Source organism: Maylandia zebra, linkage group LG20 (genome assembly GCF_041146795.1).
Source record: "Maylandia zebra isolate NMK-2024a linkage group LG20, Mzebra_GT3a, whole genome shotgun sequence".
Classification (NCBI taxonomy): domain Eukaryota; kingdom Metazoa; phylum Chordata; class Actinopteri; order Cichliformes; family Cichlidae; genus Maylandia; species Maylandia zebra.
Window position 1 is genome coordinate 22,738,038 of NC_135186.1, and position 24,248 is coordinate 22,762,285.

The window sequence follows — 24,248 nt, forward strand, 5'->3', positions numbered from 1 at the left end:
GTAGTAGGCTTTCGAACCTATACAGTTTGGAGTAAGACAACATGCATGAAGAGGATGATGTGGACAAAATACTCATTTGCCTAATAATTCTGCACTCCCTGTAGGTCGCCTAACTCCAGTACTAATGCATTCAATTATTAACGGAATGTATTTTTTATATTATGTTATATTATATGTATGTGTGTACATATGTGTACATATATATGTGTATATATATGAGAGAGATATTTATTTATTTTTATCATCTTGTGGTACTCACAGAGCTTGTATAGAAGCCATTATCCATAAACGGCACATAAATATTCTTCAAATAAATACAAAAAAAAAAAAGACATTGCCATCTGACATTCATTGGTGCCCGGGATCAAAGGAAATACTTTGTGAACAAGGTCCACTTTTAGACAGTGTAGAGACAGAAATCTTACCCACAAATCAGCATAAACACATGGAAGTTAATTGTTTTTAGAGCTAAAGTATACATAGAAATGAAAGCAATTTCCCATTTTTCAGAGCAATAGTCTAGAATTTAGCATTTAACTATTAGTTTTATCCCACCTGCTAAACTAGTTTTAACTCTCTCCTGCATTTCTTTTGTTGCCCGGTACTTGGTCCTTTTTAAAAATCTTTATTACATATGCATCAATATATATGCTTAAAATTTACTCAGAATAATTAATTAACAAAAATGTGGAGACTTGGAGAGAATTAAATCCAGTTGAATAGCTATTCAAACCTCTGGCAGTATATAAACATTGGCGCCATTGTTTTGTATCTTCCCCCTCACAATCTTTAAAACTTCCATTGTACTTTTAACTAAGCAAGGGACGAATAGAAATGATAAGGTGCTTTAGAACTGAACATTTTCATCACAGTATCACTTGAGTTTTCCCTTGGATTGAAAGATTCATTCAAAAAAAGAAAGAAAAACACGGGAAAAGTTTCTGAGAATCAGCAAAACTCTCTTCCTGCTGTTCAACATGTCAATGGTGCATACAATCAGATATCCTGCCAATTTCTTTACAAAGTAACAACATGTTTTTTCTCATTCAGTTTTACAGTGTTAAATGTGAGTTTTACTCGGACTGTGACTTGACACATTCCACACATTCCTGTGGAGGAAATGAAAAGTATGCTCATTTTCACAGAGGGACACACAAACCACAGCCCACACAATGTCCATAAATTGGCTTACAAAAAAAAACAAACAGTGAAAGTGATCAGAGAAGTTCGGCTTCTTCTTCGTCGTCCTCAGAGCCCGACGGTCCTTGTCGAACTTCTTCGTACCACTTGTTGGTCAGAGTCTTCATTTGGATCCGGCCATGTAACAGGTCCTGTTAAAACACATCAGACACACAAAAATTTGGCAATATGTTAGAACGAACATGCACGTACAGAAATAATCACACAAAGATGCAGAGAACTGGACAAAACAAAAGATCTGGAAGTCTTAAAGCAAAAACATTTAGACACTTGTTCACCACAAGTAGTTGTCAGAATTGCTCAGACATATTTCTCAAATATTTCTATTAGATTATTGTTTCTGTGTCTAAACATGACAGTTTCATTTTGATACAAGAAACAAAGCCCTACATAACATGACACCCCCCCCCCCAAGAAAACTATAAATATAAATATAGGAATAAACCCTTGGGCAGAAATGTTCATGCAGGCATCTTTACACATTTCCTGACGACACAGATTCTCATCCAAATCAAAACGCCCCTCGCAATGAATAAATACATCATGATAATGTGAGATATATATTAATTGTGGATAAATCCCAATGACTGAGGACAAAGCATGACAACTGGAAAATAACAAAGTATTAACAAAGGATTGTGATCGTTTTTTTAAGCTTTATGTGCCACACAAAAGACTTCCCCCCGATTCGCTTACCTCCTGTGTAAGCCTGCGAGTGAAGAAGGGGTTAAGGTACTTAGCATCCAGCCACATGAAGCCCTTTAGGTCTTGCCTCTGATAGATTTGAGCCTCATACTCCTCCTCTGTCAGTTCTGATAGATGCTGCTCTGACTCAATGGTATTACCCTGTAGAGAAAGATGAGCACAGAGGCTGAAGTCATATAAACATATAAAGCAATTAAATTAGAGGGGGCAACAACGCAAGGAGGAGAAAAAGATGAACGCAGGAAAAAGTTCAAATGGCAGAAAAGCGGTGAGACTGGTGAGTCAAGATCACACACAGAAGGAACAAAGACGAGAGGGAAAGAGCAAAGGGACCAAAGAGTGAATTACATCAAAGAGGGCTGGAGACCCGTAAGGAAAAATGGGGATTTGATAGATCTCGCAGCTAGCACCTCAGGGGGTAACACTTAGCTTTGGAAGACATCAAACATGCAAATACTATACATGCAAGTCATGAAAACACACCACCATTAGCTTCAAATGACCTCAATAATAGGATCTACTTCAAAAGAATGACCCATTATATTGAGCTAGAGCTAATACAGTTAACTGAAATATTAAACACAAGAGCTTGATTTGGGAAAATTTTTTTATTAGTGCCACTGGCTAAGGTCTATTTGTGCCTGTCAGAGGTTTGGTGTTTTCAAGTGTGAATCTCTATGATAGCAGTCCATTCCCCCTCACTGATTCAGTGTCCTTCACAATCAACCCTTTGATGTTTTTTCCCTCTGAAGTGCGCAGAAAGAGCCTGATGGCAGATGAGAGGATGGCGCAGCTAGTACCAATACAGACAACAAACTCTCTGTGTGCCCCCCGTGTGCTAGAACCCTGGGTGCTTCAATCATTACCATCTTTTGTGTCTTGCTGAGATTGACGTCCTTCTTGTTTTTACGCCGTGACTGGCTATCCTCAATGTCCATGATGCGGATGAGTGGCATGGTGCCACCCCCGAGGAAAAGAATGGTAAAGAGCACGATGATGATGGTGGTGGTGCCGATTAGCTGACGCTTCTCAATGGGTTCCAAACCCAAATGAAGGCTCAAGGCATAGGGAATAGCACCTCGCAAACCTAGCAAAGAAGGGGGGAAAAAAAGCAGAATGAATGGAAAAAGAAAACATTTAGCATAATGGCTTTCACAAGAAATGGTTATCATATAAAGCTCGATGTGTTTTGACTTTTTCCACATTTTAGTTTTAATGCACAAGATATACAACAGGAGCACGTCTCTGTTTAGTTAAATGATGTTTATTGTGTTCAAAAACAGTAGGACAATGGTTGTCTGCTATATCAAAAACTAGAAGTTTAGACTTACTAAACAGGCACCACAGTGTGAAGTCTTTGCTAAAAAAGTTTACTGCTTCAGTGCTTCATACCACCTTTATTTTCAATGACAGACTCAGACCTCCTCAGCACGATAGATAGCATCATAGCAGAAATTTCTGGAGAGATTTTCTGACTATCTTTAGAGACGTTTTTTCAGATGCTCTTTGCTGTAGTGGTGTGTTCCTCTAACTCTCTCTTTCAACTACCCCGACTGCATTCCACAACACTCAGCCTGCTTGTTCTGGTCAGTTTTCAATTCTTCAGAAACTCTTTGCAAAATTATCACGATAAAATATTTTGCTGCTAAAGAGTCTTGAGACTGGAAGTCATCTTGTTAAGCAGTACTTTGTTACTCCTACAGGCACTTTTGATGCAGTCGACAAATTTTATTGTCCGACCTCACAGAAATCACAGGTTTATTCACTTCTGTTGCGAGTTAAAAAATAAAGTCGAAGCAAAATATTCATTTGATCTCTAAATAACTACACAGAAGTCAGTGACTATATTAATCTTTGAATACAGAAAATGCTGCTTCAGTGATGCTTTTCTTTTTTCACTAGCTGTCGCATTCACAAGAATTTCAGAAAATTTGACCTCTGACCTTGACGATGCATCTCACATGCAGCATGTAGCAGCGTTCTGGGACACTAAGTTTTACCCAGCCAAAAAACATCGATTATGAATTCATTTTTATATTATAAAGCAGAGAAAAAGAAATCAGACATTCTTTTGATAAGGATAAGCTAAAATCAGTCCATGTTCTATCAAAAATGTGATAAACGCAACCGATTTTCCACAACAGCTGCAGAATAACACAAACTCTACTTTCATTTGCAGCCGGAGATGTGCGCACTGTGTTAGTGTAATGAGTGTGGTTTAGACACCAATAAAAAGATGACGCCCTGTAATTAACGAAACACATTAGTCATGTCATCTCACCACTAAACCACATGATGAACATCATCTTAGGTGTGATCTTGTGGTCCCTGCAGAAGTTCAGCAAAAATGACAGAGGGAAGATGTTCACAGCACGGCCAAGAAGAACCAGGACCTACAGAGAGAGAACAGCTGTCATTCCTGATTACCGTGGGAATAAGCAGACAGATTAAAATGACATCAATAAAAGACAACTTACTATGCACCAGATTACAAATGACATTTCAAATTTATGAGGGAAGCTGAAGATGGAGAGGCCGAGGAACGCAAACACACACGTCTCTGGAGAAAGAAGTTAAGAAAGCAGTGAAAACTTCTGATAATGACAGCCAGCGGTGAACTGGGATGCTAAGCGAGAATCTACTGACCACACATAAAGGCCACAGTGCGCAGTGTCTGCTGCATAAGGATCTGGGTGACAGGAGATAGGTTGTGATGGGTGTAGTGAGACATCACAATTCCCGCAAACAGGATAGACATTATTCCTGTAGGTGGAAACAGATGGGAGATGGAGGTCAGAGGAAAAGTCAAACATACAAAACTATTCATGTATTCATTATGTGCATGTGATTGTATTGACCCACCAGACAATTTGATTCCCTCTGCCAGTCCATAGGGAAGATAGGCAAAGATGATCATCATCCCAAACTCCAGCGATGGCGTGTTCCTCAGGTCAAAGTGTTTCAGAAACTGATTCAGTAAGTTAGGGAATTGAAATAAGGCCAGACCAGAAAATACAATTCTCACACATATAAAGTACAAACACATGCAAGGAGAATGGCGGCTGGATACAAGAGCTGAGATGAGTCCAGTGAGGGTTCCCAGTGCAGCAGAACCGAAAAACATGTTAAGGAAATAACCCAGAGCTTGTAGAAAAGTCTCCCAGCCTGTTACCGTGGAGTTGTCTGAGCGGGAAAAGAAACCCTCCGCTGTGCTGAAAAACAAAAAAGGGAGGAAAGTAACAAATTAAATCTCAGTGGCACTGTGATGCATTTAGTCTCGTAATATCTTCAGTTGACACTAGAGGGCAGAAACACTCCACCAAAATTAGGAGCTGGAGAGAGCAGGCATACTGCAACTATCCTGTTGGTTCAACTGAGATATTTGTACCATACATTTCAACTTGTTTCTTTATTTTCATCACAATAAGAAACAAACTGTAAGACAAAAGTTCCCAAACATTTACTGTGATCTGTGATTACCAGAAACACCAAAATCTCTTATAGCGTGACAAATGATTATCTTGGTGCTGGCACCAAAAATGTTGCATGTTGTGTATTTCATAAATATTAGTTTAGCTGGATTCACAGTTTACATCCTATTTATAATCACAATGTTTATTAACAGCCTTCCAAGGTAAAGCATTAGCTTCTGCGTGGCGTTTGGAAATGGCTGGGCCAAACTACATGATTGCTTTCTAAGAAAACCACTTTGTTGGGTGCTAACAATAAGCACACTGCCAGGGCTGCTCAGTCAGCCTATTTATTATTTATGCACTCATTTAGACCTCAGAGACACCCGGATACTTAAGATCACTTTGCACATTTATCCTGTAGTGAGTAGGAGAGATAAGGAGCAATAAAGGGAGTGCAGATACTGAAGCTAGTGTGTGAACAGGAAACCCGAACACTGTTTCTGTCAAACTTGTCTGTCAAGTTTCTGTCGCCTGTCTGAGGTAGTCAGTAAGCAGATAATAACAGTAGAAACTAGATAAACATTCTGAGTAGCAGATATTCTGAAGAAAATCTAAAGGTGTGCCAAGACAAACTTCAGTGATAAGTTCAGACATTGACCACTTTCAGCCTTCCAGCCACTGGGTTTCATCCTTTTCCCGATTTTGATGGCAGCCTGCTCACATCCAGTAATTTAATGTCTATAAAATCAAAATATATTGCTATTTCTATCCTCTTCAGTCTTACCCATGAAAGCAAAATGAGTCATCTGCAAAAACTAGGTCAAGTTCAAAGGTTGGAAAATGCCTGACATCAAAATTTTAAGCCACCGGTGTGTTACTGTTGGTGTGTTTAAGAGGTCTACTGCACTCAACCAAATAATTAAGCCTTGAGGACAATATAAGTCAGCACAAGAGCACATGAGTATATGTTTTAATATGAAAAATATCCCTCTCTCTCTCTCTCCTTGCTTTCTCCTCATGTAACCTGGTCGAGGCAGGTGGCTGTCCTATCTGAGCTTGGTTCAAGAATGTTCTTCTTGTTAGAATAGTTTTTTTTCTCCTCACTATTGCAAACATCAGTATTTAGTATAACGTGAGACAGCAGGCTATACAAATACATATGCCCCGAGATCCTGAGTTGAGTGCTGTTATGAATGAAGCGCTATATAAAGAAAACTGAACTGAAATTTAATTAAAAAAAAATACTGAAAATGTAGGCATTTTATACATATACATCAGTAGATCTTTATTGTGTTACTTAATGATGTATTTTTCACAGAGTTGTATAGATTGTATATAGATTGTAACTCTTGTGGTTGGCAGATCATGCTATTGTTTCCTGTTTTGTTCAAAGTGCAATACACCACCCAATTTAGAAAAATGACAACTTGCTCATACATCCTCTTACAGGATGTAAGAGCAAGTTGTTTGAAATATGCTTGTGAAGATTTTCGCAGTAATAACTGCATTATTACCTAATCCACCACCCATTCTCTCTCAAGACCCAATGCAGGGTTGTGCGGAGGAGCTAAAGCCTCTATCACAGTGGCCATAGGATGAGAGGCAGGGTACACCTTGGCCAGGTTGCCAGTGTGTCCGAACATAAACAATGGCTAATGTTTATGTTTATTCTGTTAACTTCATGGTCTTCTTGTAAATGAAATGCCACCGTTTACTTTAAAATGATCGCATTTCCTTCTCTTCTTTCGTGAACTCAATGGCCTTTGTTTCAAAATGGGAAAAAATGTTAAGCTTATTTTATGCACCAACAATATGATTGAATAAAATTAAACTGATCAGGAGAGCTGCAGTTCAGTAAGTGCTGTAATGGGCTGATATGATTTCAGCTAAAAGCAGGTACTGCTATTCTGATCCCACTTTATAGCTAGTATTTGTTTGCATTTTGTCTAACTGGTACCTGTAAAAGCAATTTGAATGAACTAATAGCAGTCCGTGCTTGTAACAAATGTTGAATTACTTTGAAAGAAAGTAATCTTAGAAGTGTAGTACTTGTGATGTTTTGAAACATGTAATTTTTTGCTGATTTCTATGAGCATTTGGGGATCTTTATTTGTTGTTATATGACTGCCACAGTAAATGTCTATTACAGACCACAAAATGCCACAAGAAATATCTTATCCCCCATGTGTCTAGTTTAATGGACCTTAATGAGGTGATCACAGTCAAGCAAGTTGGGCATACTAATATGTTTTCATTTGAAACAATTTTTACTATAATTAAACATGGGATCCAGTCAAGTGTTTTAAGAATTGAAACATTGAGACTTTTGGAAATCCTGCTGACCCATATTAGCTAGAAATTGTTTTAGTCTGAACAAACAGAAAAAGAGAGTTTTAGAAGCATCCATGTTCACTATTCGTCATACCTTGATTTGTGAAGCCCCTGTCACATAGAACTTTTCCAGTAGAAACACATTAAATCAGCCCTCTACTAACAGTGGTTAATTCAGCATGGATAAAGAATTACAGGCACTGCTGAACTTATCAATGCCAGCAGCAGCTATTGCTTTATCATGCTAGTAGTGCCTACATGCCAAGGTTATTAAATAAACCTCATCTGTACAGTGATCAATGTAAAAAGCTGTTTTAATATGAAAACAGAAGTTTGGATTTGGCCTTAGTTGCTGTTAGATTTTAAGACGCTATGTTGTGTTGTACATCTAACCCTTGTATAACATCTGCAGAGTGCAGACTCTATGCATGCTGTCCTTAGGCCTACTTTTTGATAAAGACTGGGAAAATGTAAATGTGCCAGTGTGTGCAATGGAGAATATTCAAGTCATGAAGGAGTGTCCTTACTTGGTGAGGACAATGGAGACAGCATCGTTGAGAATGCTTTCACCAAACACCAGCATATTAAGGACTGGGTCCACGTTGAGTGCATTGAATATGGCAATGGTAGCTACGGGGTCCACGGCTGAGATCAGTGAGCCAAAGGCAAAGCTACAGCAAAGTAGAAGGGAATGAGAACGATTTACTTCATTCATAAAAGAAATTAAGACACAAACACATGTGGGCAGTAAAAGAGGAAAAACATTTCCAAAATAAATAAGAGGAAGCAGGAGACAAGAAATATGATTTTTACTTTCTCTGACTTTAAAGGAGTCCGAATGCATACAAAGTAGCACACTTTAGTACTAGGAAAATAAAACATTAAAAGATTATCAAAAGTTTCCTGGGAAAAAAAACTGACAAAAAAACCAACTAAACAAAAAACCGCAGAAACAGGTGTAAAAATGGAGCAATTACTCAAGAAGTCAAGAGGCTGTATTGGGACGTTCCATCAGAAAATCTATTGAGCTATGTACCCTAAATTCTAAAAAATCCCCCAAATGTAAACTCCTTTAAGTTATTTCTGAGTTATTTTCTTTGTTTCATTCAAAAACAAATAAAATACGTAGGCTAAAGTACTGCCGGAATGTGCTAGTTGCTAGAAAAAACACATGGGTGTGGAGTAACATGCTGTGTTTGTACTGGATATGTCTCTGGTAGGTGGATTATCCTGTTACTTTGAACTCCTAAAAGACAAACCCTTCAGATGTAGAGGGCACAGTTCAAACTAAGTAGGAAGAGGGTGTTATTAAGAATAGAGGGGGAAAAAAGAATAAGATAAGATAATCTTTATTAGTCCCTCACGTGGGAAATTTGTTAATTTTCCCACGTGAGTAAGTTACACTAGTGAGTAAGTTTTGACCTTTTGTGGCTCATGTAAAAATGGTAAATTCAAAGAATTCACACTAGCAGAAAATGATCTCAGCTCAGTATGTGATTTCATCAGTGAAATACATGTTTAGTCCAAGACTAGGCTTAACACCTGTCAGCAAAACTGAGCCAAGTTTTATCTGACACAGAAAAATTCCATCACAATGAAGTAAGAAAGCTCACAGTAAATGCTTAGAAAAAAATCTCACCTATCAGTCATGGTCATCTTATAGATAACATCAGCCTGTGAGGAAGGTTATCAAAAAAAAACAAAAAAACAAAACCCCAGATTGTTAAGCTGCAAGAAAACATCTGATTACGTCGATATCAGTGTTACAGATTTGTACAATAAGAAAGTGATAATGGTGATGCAGCAATAATTTATTTTTGAGCATATCCCATTAAACATTTCCTGTACTAACAAAACCTTGACAGAACATTGAAAATATTATATCATGAGGTCACATACTCTTTAACTGAATGAGGGCTGTGTGCCACGGGCCTGTGTTGATTACTAGATTAATAGAAACATCACCTGGCCAAGGAAATAGATGCCTCCTCCAACTATGAAGGCAGAGATAGCTGTGCCGATCACAGCAAAGAGGGTAATGGAACCAATGTTCTGGAAGAAGTTACCCTGAAGACACAAGAACATGCAGGTTAAGTATTAGATACTGCCAGCAAAAAAAATTATAGCATAATTTCACAGAGAGTTGTAAAAAACTAAAAAGACTGTGACCTTTTAGTTGTTTGGAAAAAATGAAGCCAGTTAATAATGTAAAAAATAAATAAAATATTGATAAAATAAAAACAAAGGGAGCAAAAACTCAATTATCAAAACAGAAAACACAAACAGGTGACCTGCTTAAGCCTCTTGCTGCTTTTGAATGATTTGTAGGTACTGCATTTGTAAATGTAACACACATACTAAAAGGCTCCAGCTTATTGCTGGGTTGCTCAGACTTTTGGTCTCATGAATCTTATTCCGTCACGCCTAAAGGTCAGTTTTGTCCTTTATAAATATATGTGGTGGTTTGTACTGTTCTAAGAACACGAGGGTGCTGGTTGTGTAAATCCAGCCTCATACACACACGTACCTTATGTAAAGAGTATCCAGATTCAAAGATGATGGGTGGCAAAAGCAAAAGGAAGAACATGTTGGGTCTGAACATTTCCTCCTCCTTTTAGGAAAATAAAAAACAAAACATTTTATTGGTAAATAAACTGCAGCAGAGAGGCGACAAAATGCTGCCTTTAACCTTGGATTAGAGCTGCAAACTGGTCAATAGTAACAAACTGATGAGGTACAAGTACAATTGCAAGTGTCATTACTGTAAAGTGAGACATGTGCAAGCATTGAGTCATAGTTTCAAATTTAAAGAAAACATTTGAAAACGTTAAAGGGAAATGTAACTGTCCTAGTCAAAGAAAAACAGCACTTAAATAATTTGGACTGTTACACATTTGACATTGTTAATCTAAACAGGAATTCTTAGCAATACTGTTAACGCAAAAAGTATGTACATGCCAGTAAATGATAAAACACTAACTTGTGGTTACACATTCAACAAACACTCCACATTATTCATCGGACACATGAAAGCCGGTACAGTGACCATCAGCTGACCTAATGAGTCATGGGGGAGGAGAAACGGTGAGGGCGAGGGGGACTGCCTGAGCTGTTATAGTTACAGCTCTTTATCTGACAAAACAAATTTGGATGTCGACTCCTCAACAATGAGCACACACACACACACACACACACACACACACACCCAACAGGTATTTGTCTAAGGACCGCCTGCCCTGCCTTCCTATTAGGCAACTCACCATTCTATAGAAGCTTTTAAACATGCTCACTTCAACATGCTGTAAACAGGCTGTGAGCTCATCGTTCATATAAACAAGAACACACACACACACACACACACACACACACACACAGGGACCTTGGCTCTCTGATTATTTCAGCAAAATAATGCAATCTTTGTTGCTTCTCAGCTAACTGGGCCAGCCTCCAAGATCAGGCACAGGCATCATGTGCCCATGCCTTACGCTCTAGCTGCCAATGTGTCTGTGCATCATGCACCGTGTGTTCTTGTGTTAGCCAAAGTGTGTTTGGACGGGTGTGTCAACACACAGTATGCATTAATAAATGTTCATGCACAAGTTATATTTCTGAGCGGTTGACACGGCGGTTGCTTCTGTTAGAAAGTTTGAAAAAGGCAGAGCCATATTTACAGCACTCAGTCAACAATCTCCCTCTTTGTATTATGAAAGCCTGTCATGACGGCTGGTTGAACCTGAATTTCAATCCCAACAACCCCATTAGCAGATGGACGTTTAGACAGTTATTTCCACACTTGATGTGGCTTTCCTGGAAAGTATTGCAACAGGCCGGCAACACCTGAGTGCGTAACTTTTTTCTCACATACACAATCCCATTCCACAATCCTCCAATTTACCATTTGAGACACTATTTTTATAGAATTTGCTATCAAACACGATAAGTAGTTTATTAACTACTTATTTTTATTAAGTAGTTAATAAAAAGGTTTAAGAACTTTTCAATTAAAATATGCCAGCATATTTTAATTGAAAATATGCTGGCATAACTTCTTGCATAATCTTCTGCTTTTAGGTATTTGTTTTTTCCCTTTCTAAGTAATTATTTAGAATTAAAAGAGTATAACTGGAGTGATATAAGATGAGACAGAACCACAAAAAAAGAAACCAAACGTGTGGGTGCAGGAGCAGTCATTTTAGTTCAGACGGTAAATTTCTCAATATCAACAAAACCATGGCTACAAGCACAGAGGGTCAAGCACTGAGGACAGCCTGCGGAGGATGTACTGTATGCTTATGCTAAAAGGCTATGCCCTTGCTTACTTTGTTTTTCCAAAACATTCAAATTTCAGGAAAAGTAGACCAACTCTTGCTTCCAGGTTACCAGTTTCTCTCGACATTTAGGTCAAGCAGAAGTCTTCAGGCCAGGTGCTCAGGAATGAATATTAACACCAGAGACACATGAAAGTATGCCATGCGTGCACTGCGACCTGACGTCTACCACTGTACTCCCAAGGCACCAATGCACGTGTTCCTTTAATGCTAATAAAAATGCCAACTGGGAGGACTGAACAAGTACACATTGGTTTTTCTCTACACATACCTCAAAGGATTCTCATTACTTTGCAGGTAAGAGACTGGTTAAAAGTGGAGTGCAATAAATAATATTTATCAATGAATAAAACAATTAAATAAATTGTTAAATAAAACAGTCTAAAGGAGAAAGAATTGTTCTTTAGAATTTTGGGACAAACAAATGTTGTTGGGCGTTACATTTACACTGACTGACAAAGCACTAGACTTTAGGCAAGATAGCACTGCAATCTCCTCCTGAAACTGGAGAAAGTTATGGACTGATGAGGAGTAATGAGATTTCAGAAGCTGAAAGGAAAGATGAAATGGATAAAACCAGAAAGCTGACGATGGGTATACTCGGGAGAAGAGCTGATACAGAGCTTGAACTAAATGAGAAAAGATGAATGCCAAAGATGAAGAGAACACAGTTAAAAGAGAGTTGAGAGATAACAAAAAATATGAGTGCAGATGTTGAAGAGACCTTCATTTATAGTACAGGGTCCCTGGAGGCTTGATTTTGACAACCGGTGAAATCACCACATAAAAAAAAGCACAAAAAAGCCCCTAAAACCACAATTAAAACTTCTCTCATTCTGTCGCTCTCTCTCTCCGTGGCGTGGGAGACATCTAATAAAATATGTGCAGCCCTTTGGGGCTAAAACACACCACTGCTGCCACTGAAGCAAAGTGACAAGCCCAGATAGGACAATACAGAAAAGCTTAAACAGAGAGAGAGGTCTTGTTTGGAGTACAAATATTCTTGTTTATCTCTCTCTGTTTTGGCGATGAGACAAATTTCTACGATTGTAATACTTAATACCAGCATGCTACTTCCACAATCTGTGTCAGAAAACATGGGAGAGATGGGGGGGATGAAGGTAAGTATAAGGAAAAAACAGAGAGGCCTTCCCTGCATGTGCTAGAAAAAAGCACACAGGAAAAGGCTCTCTTTGTATGGTGGGTTGTAGTGAGTGCACTGAAGATAGAAAGCTCAGTTGTCAAAAGCAAAGACAGCAGATCGGTGGTAAAAAGGAAAGAGCAAATCCAGCAATAACAGGATGCTGCTGCCTGAGGGAGTTGTACACCCTTCAGGCAGGGTATAGGGCAGTCCTCCAGGCTGGCGAGATTAACCAAGTGGGCCAGCTGTAGAAATGCTCTAGTTGGATGAGGTGGCGCCAGCCTTACAGGCAGCTACCAAAAGACATTGATCAGGGAGAACAGATCCCTTTAATTAATTATAAAAATAAAGCACAAACCTACAAACAAATGTACAGTTTCAAAACAGCTGCAATTAAAAGTAAACAATAAAAAAAAAATGCTTACAGAAGCCCAGTTCTGCCACTGGCAATCTTACTTCAAACTGGTTTCATCGTGCTTCACGGAAGCTTTTTAAAAAACAAATAGGTCAGACATAATTCATTTGCATTGTGTCCTAGGTCTTTTCAGGTCTCAAATGGGCTATAAACCACTTAGCATATCCATGCTCCAGCAAAGAAGCAGCTGCAAGCCATAGTGTAATTCATATTACTTTACTACTATTGAAGTCACTGCTGCCTAGACATAGACAGGAGAGCAGGCTTGTTTGCTACAACTTAAACACAAATACAGACATAGCAGTCTAGAGATTTACAGGACTGGGGCAATGTGTGGAAAGGGGCTCCAGGGGCTCTGGTTACTAATGTAGATGACTCAGCAATACCCTGGGGGCTCCAAGCTTAAAAGACAATGGGACCCTGTGTGCAAGAAACATTGGCATAACCTGTCCTCTTTTCCTGCCTCCCTTTCACTCTGCATATCCTTCCCTGTGCCTCTCCTGTTCACTTGTTTTCTAACTCACTGGCAGAGAACAGGGAATGTTAATTAAAGGGTCCGAGAACTGCGGGGGGGAAAAGGCTTGTGGGGGGGGGCATACCAAGCACAAAAATGGTGCATGTCACAGGTCGATAACAAAGTTTGCATGATATGAATGATGACATTTGTGACAACAGGAACCAGGAAATTAATGAATGAGAGAAGAAAGAAATACGACGCAAAGATGAAAAATGAAAGCAGATGTTTTGGGCAGGTGTGGGAAGGGATTTTCTATGGAATTTGTTGCATTACAAGTTACAAGACTGTGCATTACGTAGGAATGCAACTGCACTAAATATGATCAATCACTGTATCTATCCAAAGTATAAAATGGGCAAAGGTTTTAGAGAATACTTTTGTATATTTTTTGTGCGTTTGTGGGAATGTACCGTAATTGTCGGGCTATAAGCCGCTACTTTTTGCACAAGCTTTGAACCCTGCGGCTTTTAGTCAGGTGCGGCTTTTCTATGGATTTTCCATGATTTTTGTGATATCGTAAGACGATTTGTTTTGTTTGTTCCGCTGTTGTACGGCACTACGTTGCCTGGCGGAAGGATCGGGGTTCAAGAGTGGTATGTTAGTCACATGTCCGTCCGCCAGGCAACGTAGTGCCGTACGAAGTAGCGCGAAAAACAAACTTCAAAGTAGTGCTACGCGTTCAGCGGGAGTCGTGGATGACGAGCGGCGATAAACTTGCGAAAAGCAAGTTATGCCCAACTCCACCGGTGGATTCTGACAGCGTGGAAAAGTGCGAAAACATCCACGATCACCAACGGATTTTGAAGGGCTGGACTGCTGCATGATGGAGAGGAGGACACCGCCACGGCCCTTCTGAGGGTGTTCGACTCTGACACTGACAACGAGGATTTCTTTGGTTTTGAAAGTGATAACGAAGGAGAGAAGCGGAGAGTGGATGACGAAGCCATCCTGAGCCTGTTCGTTTCCGACATTGGAGAAGAGGACTTTGGTGGTTTTAGAGCGCAGGAAGAAGAGAAAGATGGTGAATGACTGACTTTTCTTCTTGTTAAAGCCGTGTCACTGCACCTGAGCCTAAAAGGTAGTCCGAATCTATTTTTCTGGTGTGCTGTAGGTTACTGTTATGTACTACATGTGCAAATATGTACACATAACTTGTTTTTCAAAATATTAATAAAAGGGGTGTGTCTCCAAACAGCCATCTCTTTCCTGACAATTCACTTTGTGCATATTCTCTTACATATGATAAGTCAACATTGAAACACCTGCGGCTTTTAGTCAGGTGCGGCTAATGTATGTACAAAACAGGATTTTCCCCTGATTTTAGCTTGTGCGGCTAATATTCAGGTGCGCTTTGTAGTCCGGGAAATACGGTAATTATTTTACTCCACTCTAAGAAAATCAAGCAAAACTAAGAACCACACATTTTGAATCTGAGAGCAGTGAGTGCAGCGTGGAGATAAGAAAGGTTGCTATGGGTTAAGCTGTGGACATGCACTGCATATGTGTATTTGTTTGTGTGCTTGCAGTGTAGACAAATGTGATTATTTTACCTAATGCTAAAGTAATCAAAACCAAAAAAGCTACATTTTAAATTTGGACCAAGTGCAGTGCTGACAGAAGAAAAAAAACATGTTGAAACCCAGTAAAACTATACCTTCCAGTTGGCCAGTTCCTGGAACTCAATGATCTTAATGAAGCCTCCCATTAGAATCCCTGGAAAGAGTAAGGAAATACCAGTGTTTGAAAAAAAAAAAAGTTTACTACTTAATTTCATGAAAATCACGCAACACATGCTATTTTAGTGGTTTACAGTAAATACCTCATAAATGTCATCATAGTTCAATTATAACTTGTTTAAAAGAGCTATGGTTATACTTTTGTCTTTGAGAACATCCTGCTGGGGCTTCAGTTCTCTTTCTACACAACCCAGCAGAACATTAATTAAAAGGGTGATGAAACACAAAGCTTTGTAAAGAATCGAGAAAAGGAGATAGATAAGATGAAGACAGAAATTAAACACGAGCCTCAAAGCTGTGTGTAAGTTCTAGATATATTGGCAGATGGAGAGTGATAGTGCAGAGGAAGACATACAAAGAATAGATGGGGAAAAAGGAAGTGATGAGGAAGGAAAAGCAGCCTTTTCTGATTTGTAAGCAGTGTGTTATCTCTCTTCAGCAGAGTCCCCTGTGACGAGGCCTGTCTTATATGCAGCAAGCAGGTCGTGCAAAAGCAAAAGGCCTTCAGGGTGAAGACAGATGGGTGTCACTGAATTATAGCGAGTGTAACTGCACAGACATGTAAAGAGGAAGCTGGTGGAGAGAATTAGAACGAGAATTAACCTAAATCGACTGCACAGAGGAAGCAAAGCTGCACCTCAGGAGAAAAATGAAATACATCTTGTTTTTTTTTTTGGTTTTTTTTTTTTTAAATTAAGTACTTCTTAAATATTGAATAAGGCTGCAAATGGCACCAATGAGTTAGTGTTTGCTCATCTTAAATCACACAGACAACCTAAAGAAAAACGATTTCCCTTAGGTCGTCTACCCTTTGTTTCATTTTGTTGCATAACACAGAAGAAAATTGAGTCTCTCTGTGTGTATAGAACATATGAGTAATATATGAAGTCTTGTGAAAAACGAATTCCCCCCCCTTAATGCTGCCATAAGAATGAACATAAAAATGAATAGAACAGACTTTTACTGTAATTGTACATGTACAACAAAAGAGGTAATATGTCTGATTAACTGTTTATCAGCAAGTGTGTGTTACCTCTATAAAAGCTGAAGCCTGGGATGTTAACCCAAGTGCTACATCTCAGACACTACAGCCCTGAGTGAAGCGTGTTAGAAAAAGACTGAACAAATACCGCTTGCTTTTAACAGCTGCCAGGAGAAGCCACTTCTCTTTAAAAATGATTTGATCTTGTTTTGCAGCCACAGGATCTGGGTACCATGCTGTTGTGGAGTCAACTGTGAACTCCTCTGTTTACCAAAGTATTTTTGCTTTAAATATGTGGCTATCTACATGAAAGTTAAAGGTTGGCCAAAATTGGTTCATGGAAAAGGACTGAATGGCTGAAAAAAAAAAAAAAAAAAAGAATCAAGGCGCTGCAATGGCCCAATCAAAGTTCAGATGTCAACCTGATTGCAATCCTTAACAGAGCTGTGCGTGAAGAAATTCCAGCAAAATTCAATGAGCTGAAGCAACGTTGTAAAGAAATTCCTCCACAATGCTACGAGAGACTGTTCATTTATACAAAAATCAATTACTTCCAAGTTTTTGCTGGAAAGGTTCTTCTACAAGCTACTGACTCATGTTTTTAACAAGAATGCAAAGACATCTCAACGTTTAAAACAATCCATATGCTTTGGTGCAATTCATCTACTGTCTGAAATAAGCCATTTCTGCTCTTCTGCCTTTAAGGCCACACCGATTTGAAGGAAAATTACTTCTGTTTGGCTGCTCCTCACAAACAGAAGGTTCAAACATTAGATGGCTGAGGCTGCACTGCCATGAGCTCTTAATATCCAATTGAGGATTACCCTCTTTGACATAATAAAGTTCCTTACAGAACGTTCATTGTAAAATGCTAAAATTCAGATAAGTCTGAAGGCTAAGTGTTTTATCTAAATTAGGCAGGGCAAGTTTATTTATATAGCAAAATTCAACAGCAAGGTGATTCAAAGTGTCTTACAGAGACATAACAAAACAAAAACAAATAAAAAGGATGATTTAAGATGAAAAAAAGGAGCAGTAGATAAAATCAGTAGTTAAAATATAAGTTTTGAAATTTAAGCTTAAAAATAAAACAATGCGAATTTGGTGCTTTATTCAAATGCAGCTGAGTCAGGTGAGTCTTCAAACTGGATTTAAATAAACTGAATGTTTCAGATGATCTGAGGCTTTCTGGGAGTTTGTTCTAGATATATGGAGAATAAAAGCTGAATGCAGCTTCTCCGTGTCTGGTTCTGACTCTGGGAACTGATAAAAAACCGGATCCAGATGACCTGAGGGATCTGGAAGGTTCATACTGGGTCAGGAGGTCACTGATGTACTTTGGTCCTAAACCATTCAGAGCTTTATAGGCCAGCATCAGAACTTTAAAGTCTATCCTCTGACGGACAGGCAGCCAGTGTAAAGACCTCAGAGCTGGACTGATGTGGTCCACTTTTTTGGTCTTAGTGAGGACTCGAGCAGCAGAGTTCTGAATGAGCTGTAGTTGTCTGACTGATTTTTTAGGTAGACCTGTAAAGATGCTGTTACAGTAATCAAGCCTGCTAAAGATGAATGCATGGACTAGTTTTTCCAGGTCCTGTTGAGACATCATATTGTCTTAATGTGTTTTTCTAAGTTTAGGTCTGAGTCCATCACTACACCCAAATTTCTGGCCTGGTTGGTGGTTTTTAAATTAAATGGAAATATGTTGACATAATATAATTTTTTTGGTGAACCTCCATTAATGTAAACATAAATATGACAGATAACAAGAAATAAAATTCTACTTTAATTACTTGGACAAATACACTTATGATGTTAAAATTTTAGTATGATGCCAAATGCAATTACAAATATAATACATAAGCAGTACTTACCTAAGGACACAACAGCCACACTCTCTGGAAGAAAATGCAGCTTGAACTTGATGAGCAGGTGCACCAATATGATGCAAATACCTGGGGGTGAGTGTTAAGAGAAACATACATCCATGTTAATAAAATCACACCGTCTCCCAAATATTACAGTATTGTCATCTTTTCTCAAGCTGCCTTCCTTCCAGTAACCAAATGCACAGGGATGTCAATGAGAGACGAAGAGTACCATTGAGCTCCAATTAAATTTCTTAATAATTTAATTTAATTTCTTGGACACTGAATCCAGGAGAGATTTACTGATTAAACCTGAATTATTAGTCATATGGGAAATGCTGAATTAAATGGCCTGTATTTGTATAGCGCTCTACTTAGTCCCTAAGGACCCCAAAGCGCTTTACACATTCAGTCATCCACTCATTCACACACACTGGTGACGGCAAGCTACATTGTAGCCATAGCCACCCTGGGGCGCACTGACAGAGGCGAGGCTGCCGGACACTGGCGCCACTGGGCCCTCTGACCACCACCAGTAGGCAACGGGCGAAGTGTCTTGCCCAAGGACACAACGACCGAGACTGTACAAGCCGGGGCTCGAACCGACAATCTTCCGATTACAAGTCAAACTGCCAACTCTTGAGCCACGATCACCCCGAGGCCAAATTCATTCATGCAGCAAGGTAATGAGAGGCAACGTTACAACATATACAACTATGTGGCTTCTAAACTGCTCTCTGAGATAATTTTTCCATTTTCCTAGTTTAGTAAACATTTTTTTCCATATGTTTCTTTAAACCAATGAGATGTTTTCTTAGTTTACAACTAAAACTGCATGCTTTCGCAGTGTAAATCAGTCTAAATAGTAAGTACATGTGTCATTCATGATAGTATCTTGGTTTATAATCTGACAGCGAGATAGTGGACTAATGTGCATAATGGCTACTTTGGATGGTACTTCATGTCCATTCAGTGTGTAACCACATCCTCTATATGCACTGGTATCATCCTAGATCCCCATCTACAAACTTGATTTAATAAAACACTAAATTGGTTCTCCATTATTATGGGTACGGGATGAATTATGCATGCTTTGTTAACCACAAGATGCAGATTTCCTGCTGTAAAACAATTTACTTCTATTGGTCTATCCTGTTTGCTCAGACAAACAGTGATCTTGACAGACAATATGGAGTCAGACTTATTCGGTGATGGGTGAAAACACACTAACCAATAACAAGCAGGCTGAAGAATATGGTCATCCCACTGGACTGTTCTTCTTCTTGGGCCTTAACCCCTGTCTGCACTGGCAGAATGGGCTTGACTGTTGGGGGTGCCGGGGTAGTTGGCTTGACAGTAGTTGTTGTTGAGTGAAGGGTGTCATTGTAGTAGTTGTCGGTGGTGTCATTGGACTTACTGCAAGGCGACAGACAGATTAGATTCAGAGGTGACTATGTCAGTTATCTCAATATGGCTCAGTTACGTCTTGCATTTAAACAGCTGCCATTTTGATCTAGTCTAAGTTTAAGTTAGGTAGAGCTGAATGGAGCACATAAAAACATTTACCCAGTTTAAACAGATGGGATACAGATTTTGTTTTGGTGAAATTATGTTTGTCTATGTATTTTTGTACTTGTAATATTAGAAAGTATAATATTTATTTGGCATCCATACAAAAAATGATTAGGCTTGTACCGTGTACAAGCCAAACTACTGAAACTACTTCTAGCTAGGTACAATATGCCAAGTTAATCCAGAGAGAGTACTGAAATTAGTTTTTGCCGTCTCTGACCTGACCGATGACCCATCCTTCTGTAATTCGTTTGAATCGAGGTTCGAACCATGTTCTGTTTCATGGTTTTCTACTGACTGCCCTTCCTCGGCTATAATATTGTCCTGTTGGTTCACATTTCCTCCATCGTCATCTCTCTCATGCAAGGCAAGTGAGTTTTCCCTCTCTGCTCGCTCTGACGCACAAAAACTTACGAACAACAGAAAAAAGGACAAGACTTTAACAATACCGCCTCTCATCCTCAACCGACTTTTTTAAACATTAAAGCTACGTTTTGTAATTAAAAAAAGATCGTCTGTTTCATGTCGACAGCTCCATGTATCTGTTGACATTTCGACTCTACTTCCGGTTAAATCTTTTGCTGGGAGTTGTAGTTTTTTTTAGCTACCGGGCAAGGCGGTATTAACTAAGGTTAAGGGAACATTCAAAAGTTGTTGATGTGTTCGTTTTAAAAAGATAGATATAGATATTTGGTCCCGTGAATAATTCAACTTTCATGTGTACATACGAAATGTTGGCGTTTACAATTCTTGTATTTCCACTTTCCCATGAGCCATTGTAATCTAACGTCAACCGTCTTCTTGGTGCTTCGTGGGTATTGTAGTTTTATTGTGGCATGCGCTGTTTGCGAAGTACCAGATGTGTATTACATAACACTAAGACACCTTCCACCTTGTAGTCAGTCATATAAGATACCTGCGAAGATTGAGCTATCTATAAAAAGAAAAAAAAATAAATGGTTTGCTCAAATACGTAATAGAGGTCTGTGCTTTAAATGGACAGACTTTAGGGCTTCTAGGTTAAAAATAGTCTTGTATTTACATCCAAACAGTGGTCACAGTATACTCATGGAAGGAGGGAGTGGACATCCAGTATTTACATCCCCTATGATTTTTTTTTAAATCCCAATATTGCTAATAAATTAGCCAACTGTCTAGCTCAAGTAGTGCTGTGAAAAGCTCTTTAACCATTACGCCATAACGGGTGCAACGTCTATCGAAGCGGGCATCTTATTCGAATTTTTTCTCGCCGGTGTTACGTCGGTAAACGTCGGACGCGTACATGTTTGCTAGGCCCGAGCTGAGCTGTTGTGAACGCCCACTTCAGCTACTGCTGCTTTTTTTTTTTTTTTTTTTTTTTTTTTTTTTTGCGGAGGGACAGCTCCATTCATAGGGCTGGGCAGGCGAGGCAAGGCAAAACGCAGGAGCGGCAACACCATCGGCGACTAGTGTGAAACCCAGATGATGGTCTCACACTAAGTGTATCAGGCCAGTTCAAAGCGTGCTGCCGTTATCAGACCTTTCTTCATTGGACCCGCAGCGAACCTAAACCAAAAACAGTAATGGAATTTAAGTGCATTTCCTGAAAATTGGTGGTCCTATACTCGCCCTGCCGCGGAAATAGACGGACTTCCTAGACGCCTGGCTCATCGCTGCCGCAGCCCTACCACTCCACTCGGCTCATTTAACCCACACAGCCACCGGACTACTGGCTCTGGCATCTGGATACATCGAAAAGGATCTGCCATTGTTTTAGAAACGCGAACGTGCCTGTGTGTGCTTCTGTTGCCTGTATAATGCCGACACATTTGCGGTTCCGGAGAAGGTCATTCCTTGGGCTTTTATTCCTTTTTACGCTGTCCACCTCGGCACTGTATTTCATCTACTCCGCCCCCGGAATCGGTAAGTCAAGTCAAATTGATGAATTTATTCCAAAAATTGTAGGTGATGAAGATGTAGTGAGGTTGTTTGTATGGGCTGTTAGGTCATGTGTGACAGCTTGGCTGAGAAAAGACGTTGCCATGCGCCTGTACTCATCTTCCAATCTATGATGATGATGATGGCCATCTGGGTTGCTGGAGCTCAGACTATAATATCCATGTACCTGGACACTATAATAATAGTATTACTGATGAGCGTGTCTATTATATTCATCCCGATGTTAGCAGGCCTAACGGCTATGATTATATTGCTCATCGTATCGTCAGGGACCACAGAAAAAAATGTGATATTTTGGCCCTCATCTCAGATACCCTGATGTCACTGATAGACTTATCAACGCCGAGTCATATTAATTTTACAGTTCTTTCTCTCTTTTTTTGATATACTTTATGAATCTTGGATACATGAGCCTTAATGACATCTGCGGTGTCAACCTGAGCATAGGGATCACTTACAAGCGAGTCATTCCTAGATCATATGCCGCCTGTTAGTCACATGCAATTGTGTAATATCACATGTCCTGAATACCTCCTATAATTAATTCATTAACGTTTCCCATCATCTCCACCCTTCTCTTCTTCTTTTACTCTCTGTGTGCCTTACTGAGTGTGTGTGTGGACATCCCCGTCACCTCAGCATCTGGCACATCCTTATTTTAGGGCCTTGTAGCTTCAGCCGTGGCCCATTCATCCTATCAGCCTGGATAACTAGGCATGCTATTTTGGACTAACACCAGCTACCTAATTTTAGTTAATTCTTTCGCGCTTACCTTGATGTACACTTAATTAAATTTGGACTTTTACCTCCGCTTACAGTAAGTTTCCACTAATTAGCTTTAAGAACATTGACAAACCTTAATATCACCCAATAAAATATGGACCTTGCCAACAATTGTTCCTTTAGCTGGACTGACAGATATGGTAAGAAGCATTTATTGTCACTGTTTACAGGGTGCAGTGAAATTGCAGGTGCTCTGACAGTGACATTACAAAACACATGCATGCATCCATCCATACATAGGCTATGCCCAATCATACACACGATCATTTTCAGCCTGTCACAAAACCATATAGCATAAGGGGATAAAAAAAACAAAACAGAAAAGGCAGGCTAAAATACAACGTTTTTTTTGTAAATGAGGAGCAAAATCGTGGCTTTGAATATTATTCTATATTTAGACAAGGAGAAGAGGAAAGTAAACAGACATTTTTGAGGAAGTCAAGACTGCAGTTAAAAGTGCTTAAAAGTTAGAAATACTTTGATGCTTGGCTATTTACTGACTGGATGTCCTGTTTGGACTAACTGTGCTGGTAGTTAAAGCCAGGCTCTCTTAAAGCATAGTGAAGTAGTAACTGCTTGGTTTAGTTCTATTCTTAGATGTCACAAATCATCAATCTGAGCCAAAATAAACCAAGAGATTGTTTGTCTGAAGAACAGCTTCTTTCCTTTCTTTTCTCCGTGTTTGAATAAAATCGCAAGACAATTAGTTTTTCTACCCTCCCACCACCACCACCACCACCACCACAAAAAAGAGGATGGCATAGAATGCAGTGGACTTTTGTCTTTGCTTATTATAAGTTTCCACTAATTAGCTTTAAGAACATTGACAAACCTTAATATCACCCAATAAAATATGGACCTTGCCAACAATTGTTCCTTTAGCTGGATTTTAAAACGCTGACGGATATGATAAGAAGCATTTATTGTCACTGTTTACAGGGTGCAGTGAAATTGACGACATCGATATTTGCCTAATAAAATATGGACTTTGCCTCCAATTTGTTCCACTAATTGGATTTATGGACGGTGAGAGAGATGTCACTGCTCACAGGGTTGCAGCAACATTACAAAACACATTGTTGCGTATGTATGGATACATGCAGTCATGCGCATGATCACTTTCACAAAACTATACAGCCAAAGAAAAGAAAAAACAGTCAAGACAGGATGACATGAGGCGTTTGCATGTTTAATGTGTAAATAAGGAGCAACAGCATGGCTATGCATACATAGATAATTTCCATATGATACAGAATTATTTGTTTTTTTTTCTTCTCGTTTGACTAAAATAGAAAGACAAGCTAAGCTGTAGTGCCTCT

At 39.2% G+C, this 24,248-nt stretch overlaps 2 protein-coding genes across 2 annotated transcripts in view; one reads left to right on the forward strand and one right to left on the reverse strand.

The window, feature by feature from the left end:
- Nucleotides 1-210: 210 nt before the first annotated feature.
- On the reverse strand, nucleotides 211-20,787 carry slc9a8 (solute carrier family 9 member 8). The gene is made up of 16 exons (XM_004545981.4): nucleotides 20,429-20,787; nucleotides 19,868-20,052; nucleotides 18,643-18,723; nucleotides 15,705-15,763; nucleotides 10,177-10,260; nucleotides 9,615-9,716; nucleotides 9,289-9,323; nucleotides 8,177-8,320; nucleotides 4,976-5,117; nucleotides 4,768-4,873; nucleotides 4,552-4,668; nucleotides 4,383-4,465; nucleotides 4,187-4,298; nucleotides 2,772-2,992; nucleotides 1,897-2,046; nucleotides 211-1,331 (listed from the first exon to the last, which is right to left on the reverse strand). The coding sequence occupies exons 1-16, from the start codon at nucleotides 20,665-20,667 to the stop codon at nucleotides 1,218-1,220; spliced, it is 1,974 nt and encodes a 657-aa protein (XP_004546038.2). The 5' UTR covers nucleotides 20,668-20,787; the 3' UTR covers nucleotides 211-1,217.
- A 787-nt stretch (nucleotides 20,788-21,574) lies between these two features.
- The window catches only part of b4galt5 (UDP-Gal:betaGlcNAc beta 1,4- galactosyltransferase, polypeptide 5), a 34,672-nt gene continuing 31,998 nt past the window's right edge, over nucleotides 21,575-24,248 (forward strand). Inside the window, exon 1 of the mRNA XM_004545982.5 lies at nucleotides 21,575-22,110. Coding sequence (XP_004546039.1) covers nucleotides 22,005-22,110 — 106 coding nt within the window. The 5' untranslated portion in view covers nucleotides 21,575-22,004. The remainder of the gene's footprint in view (nucleotides 22,111-24,248) is intronic.

Excerpts from the sequence above, each read along its gene's own strand:
- slc9a8 (XM_004545981.4), bottom strand. The coding sequence starts at position 20,667 with ATGAGAGGCGGTATTGTTAAAGTCTTGTCCTTTTTTCTGTTGTTCGTA. Across the intron at positions 2,047-2,771 it reads TCAGCAAGACACAAAAGATG|GGTAATACCATTGAGTCAGA; the intron begins GTAATGATTGAA and ends CTTTCTCTACAG. Across the intron at positions 1,332-1,896 it reads CTCGCAGGCTTACACAGGAG|GACCTGTTACATGGCCGGAT; the intron begins GTAAGCGAATCG and ends GTGTTTTAACAG.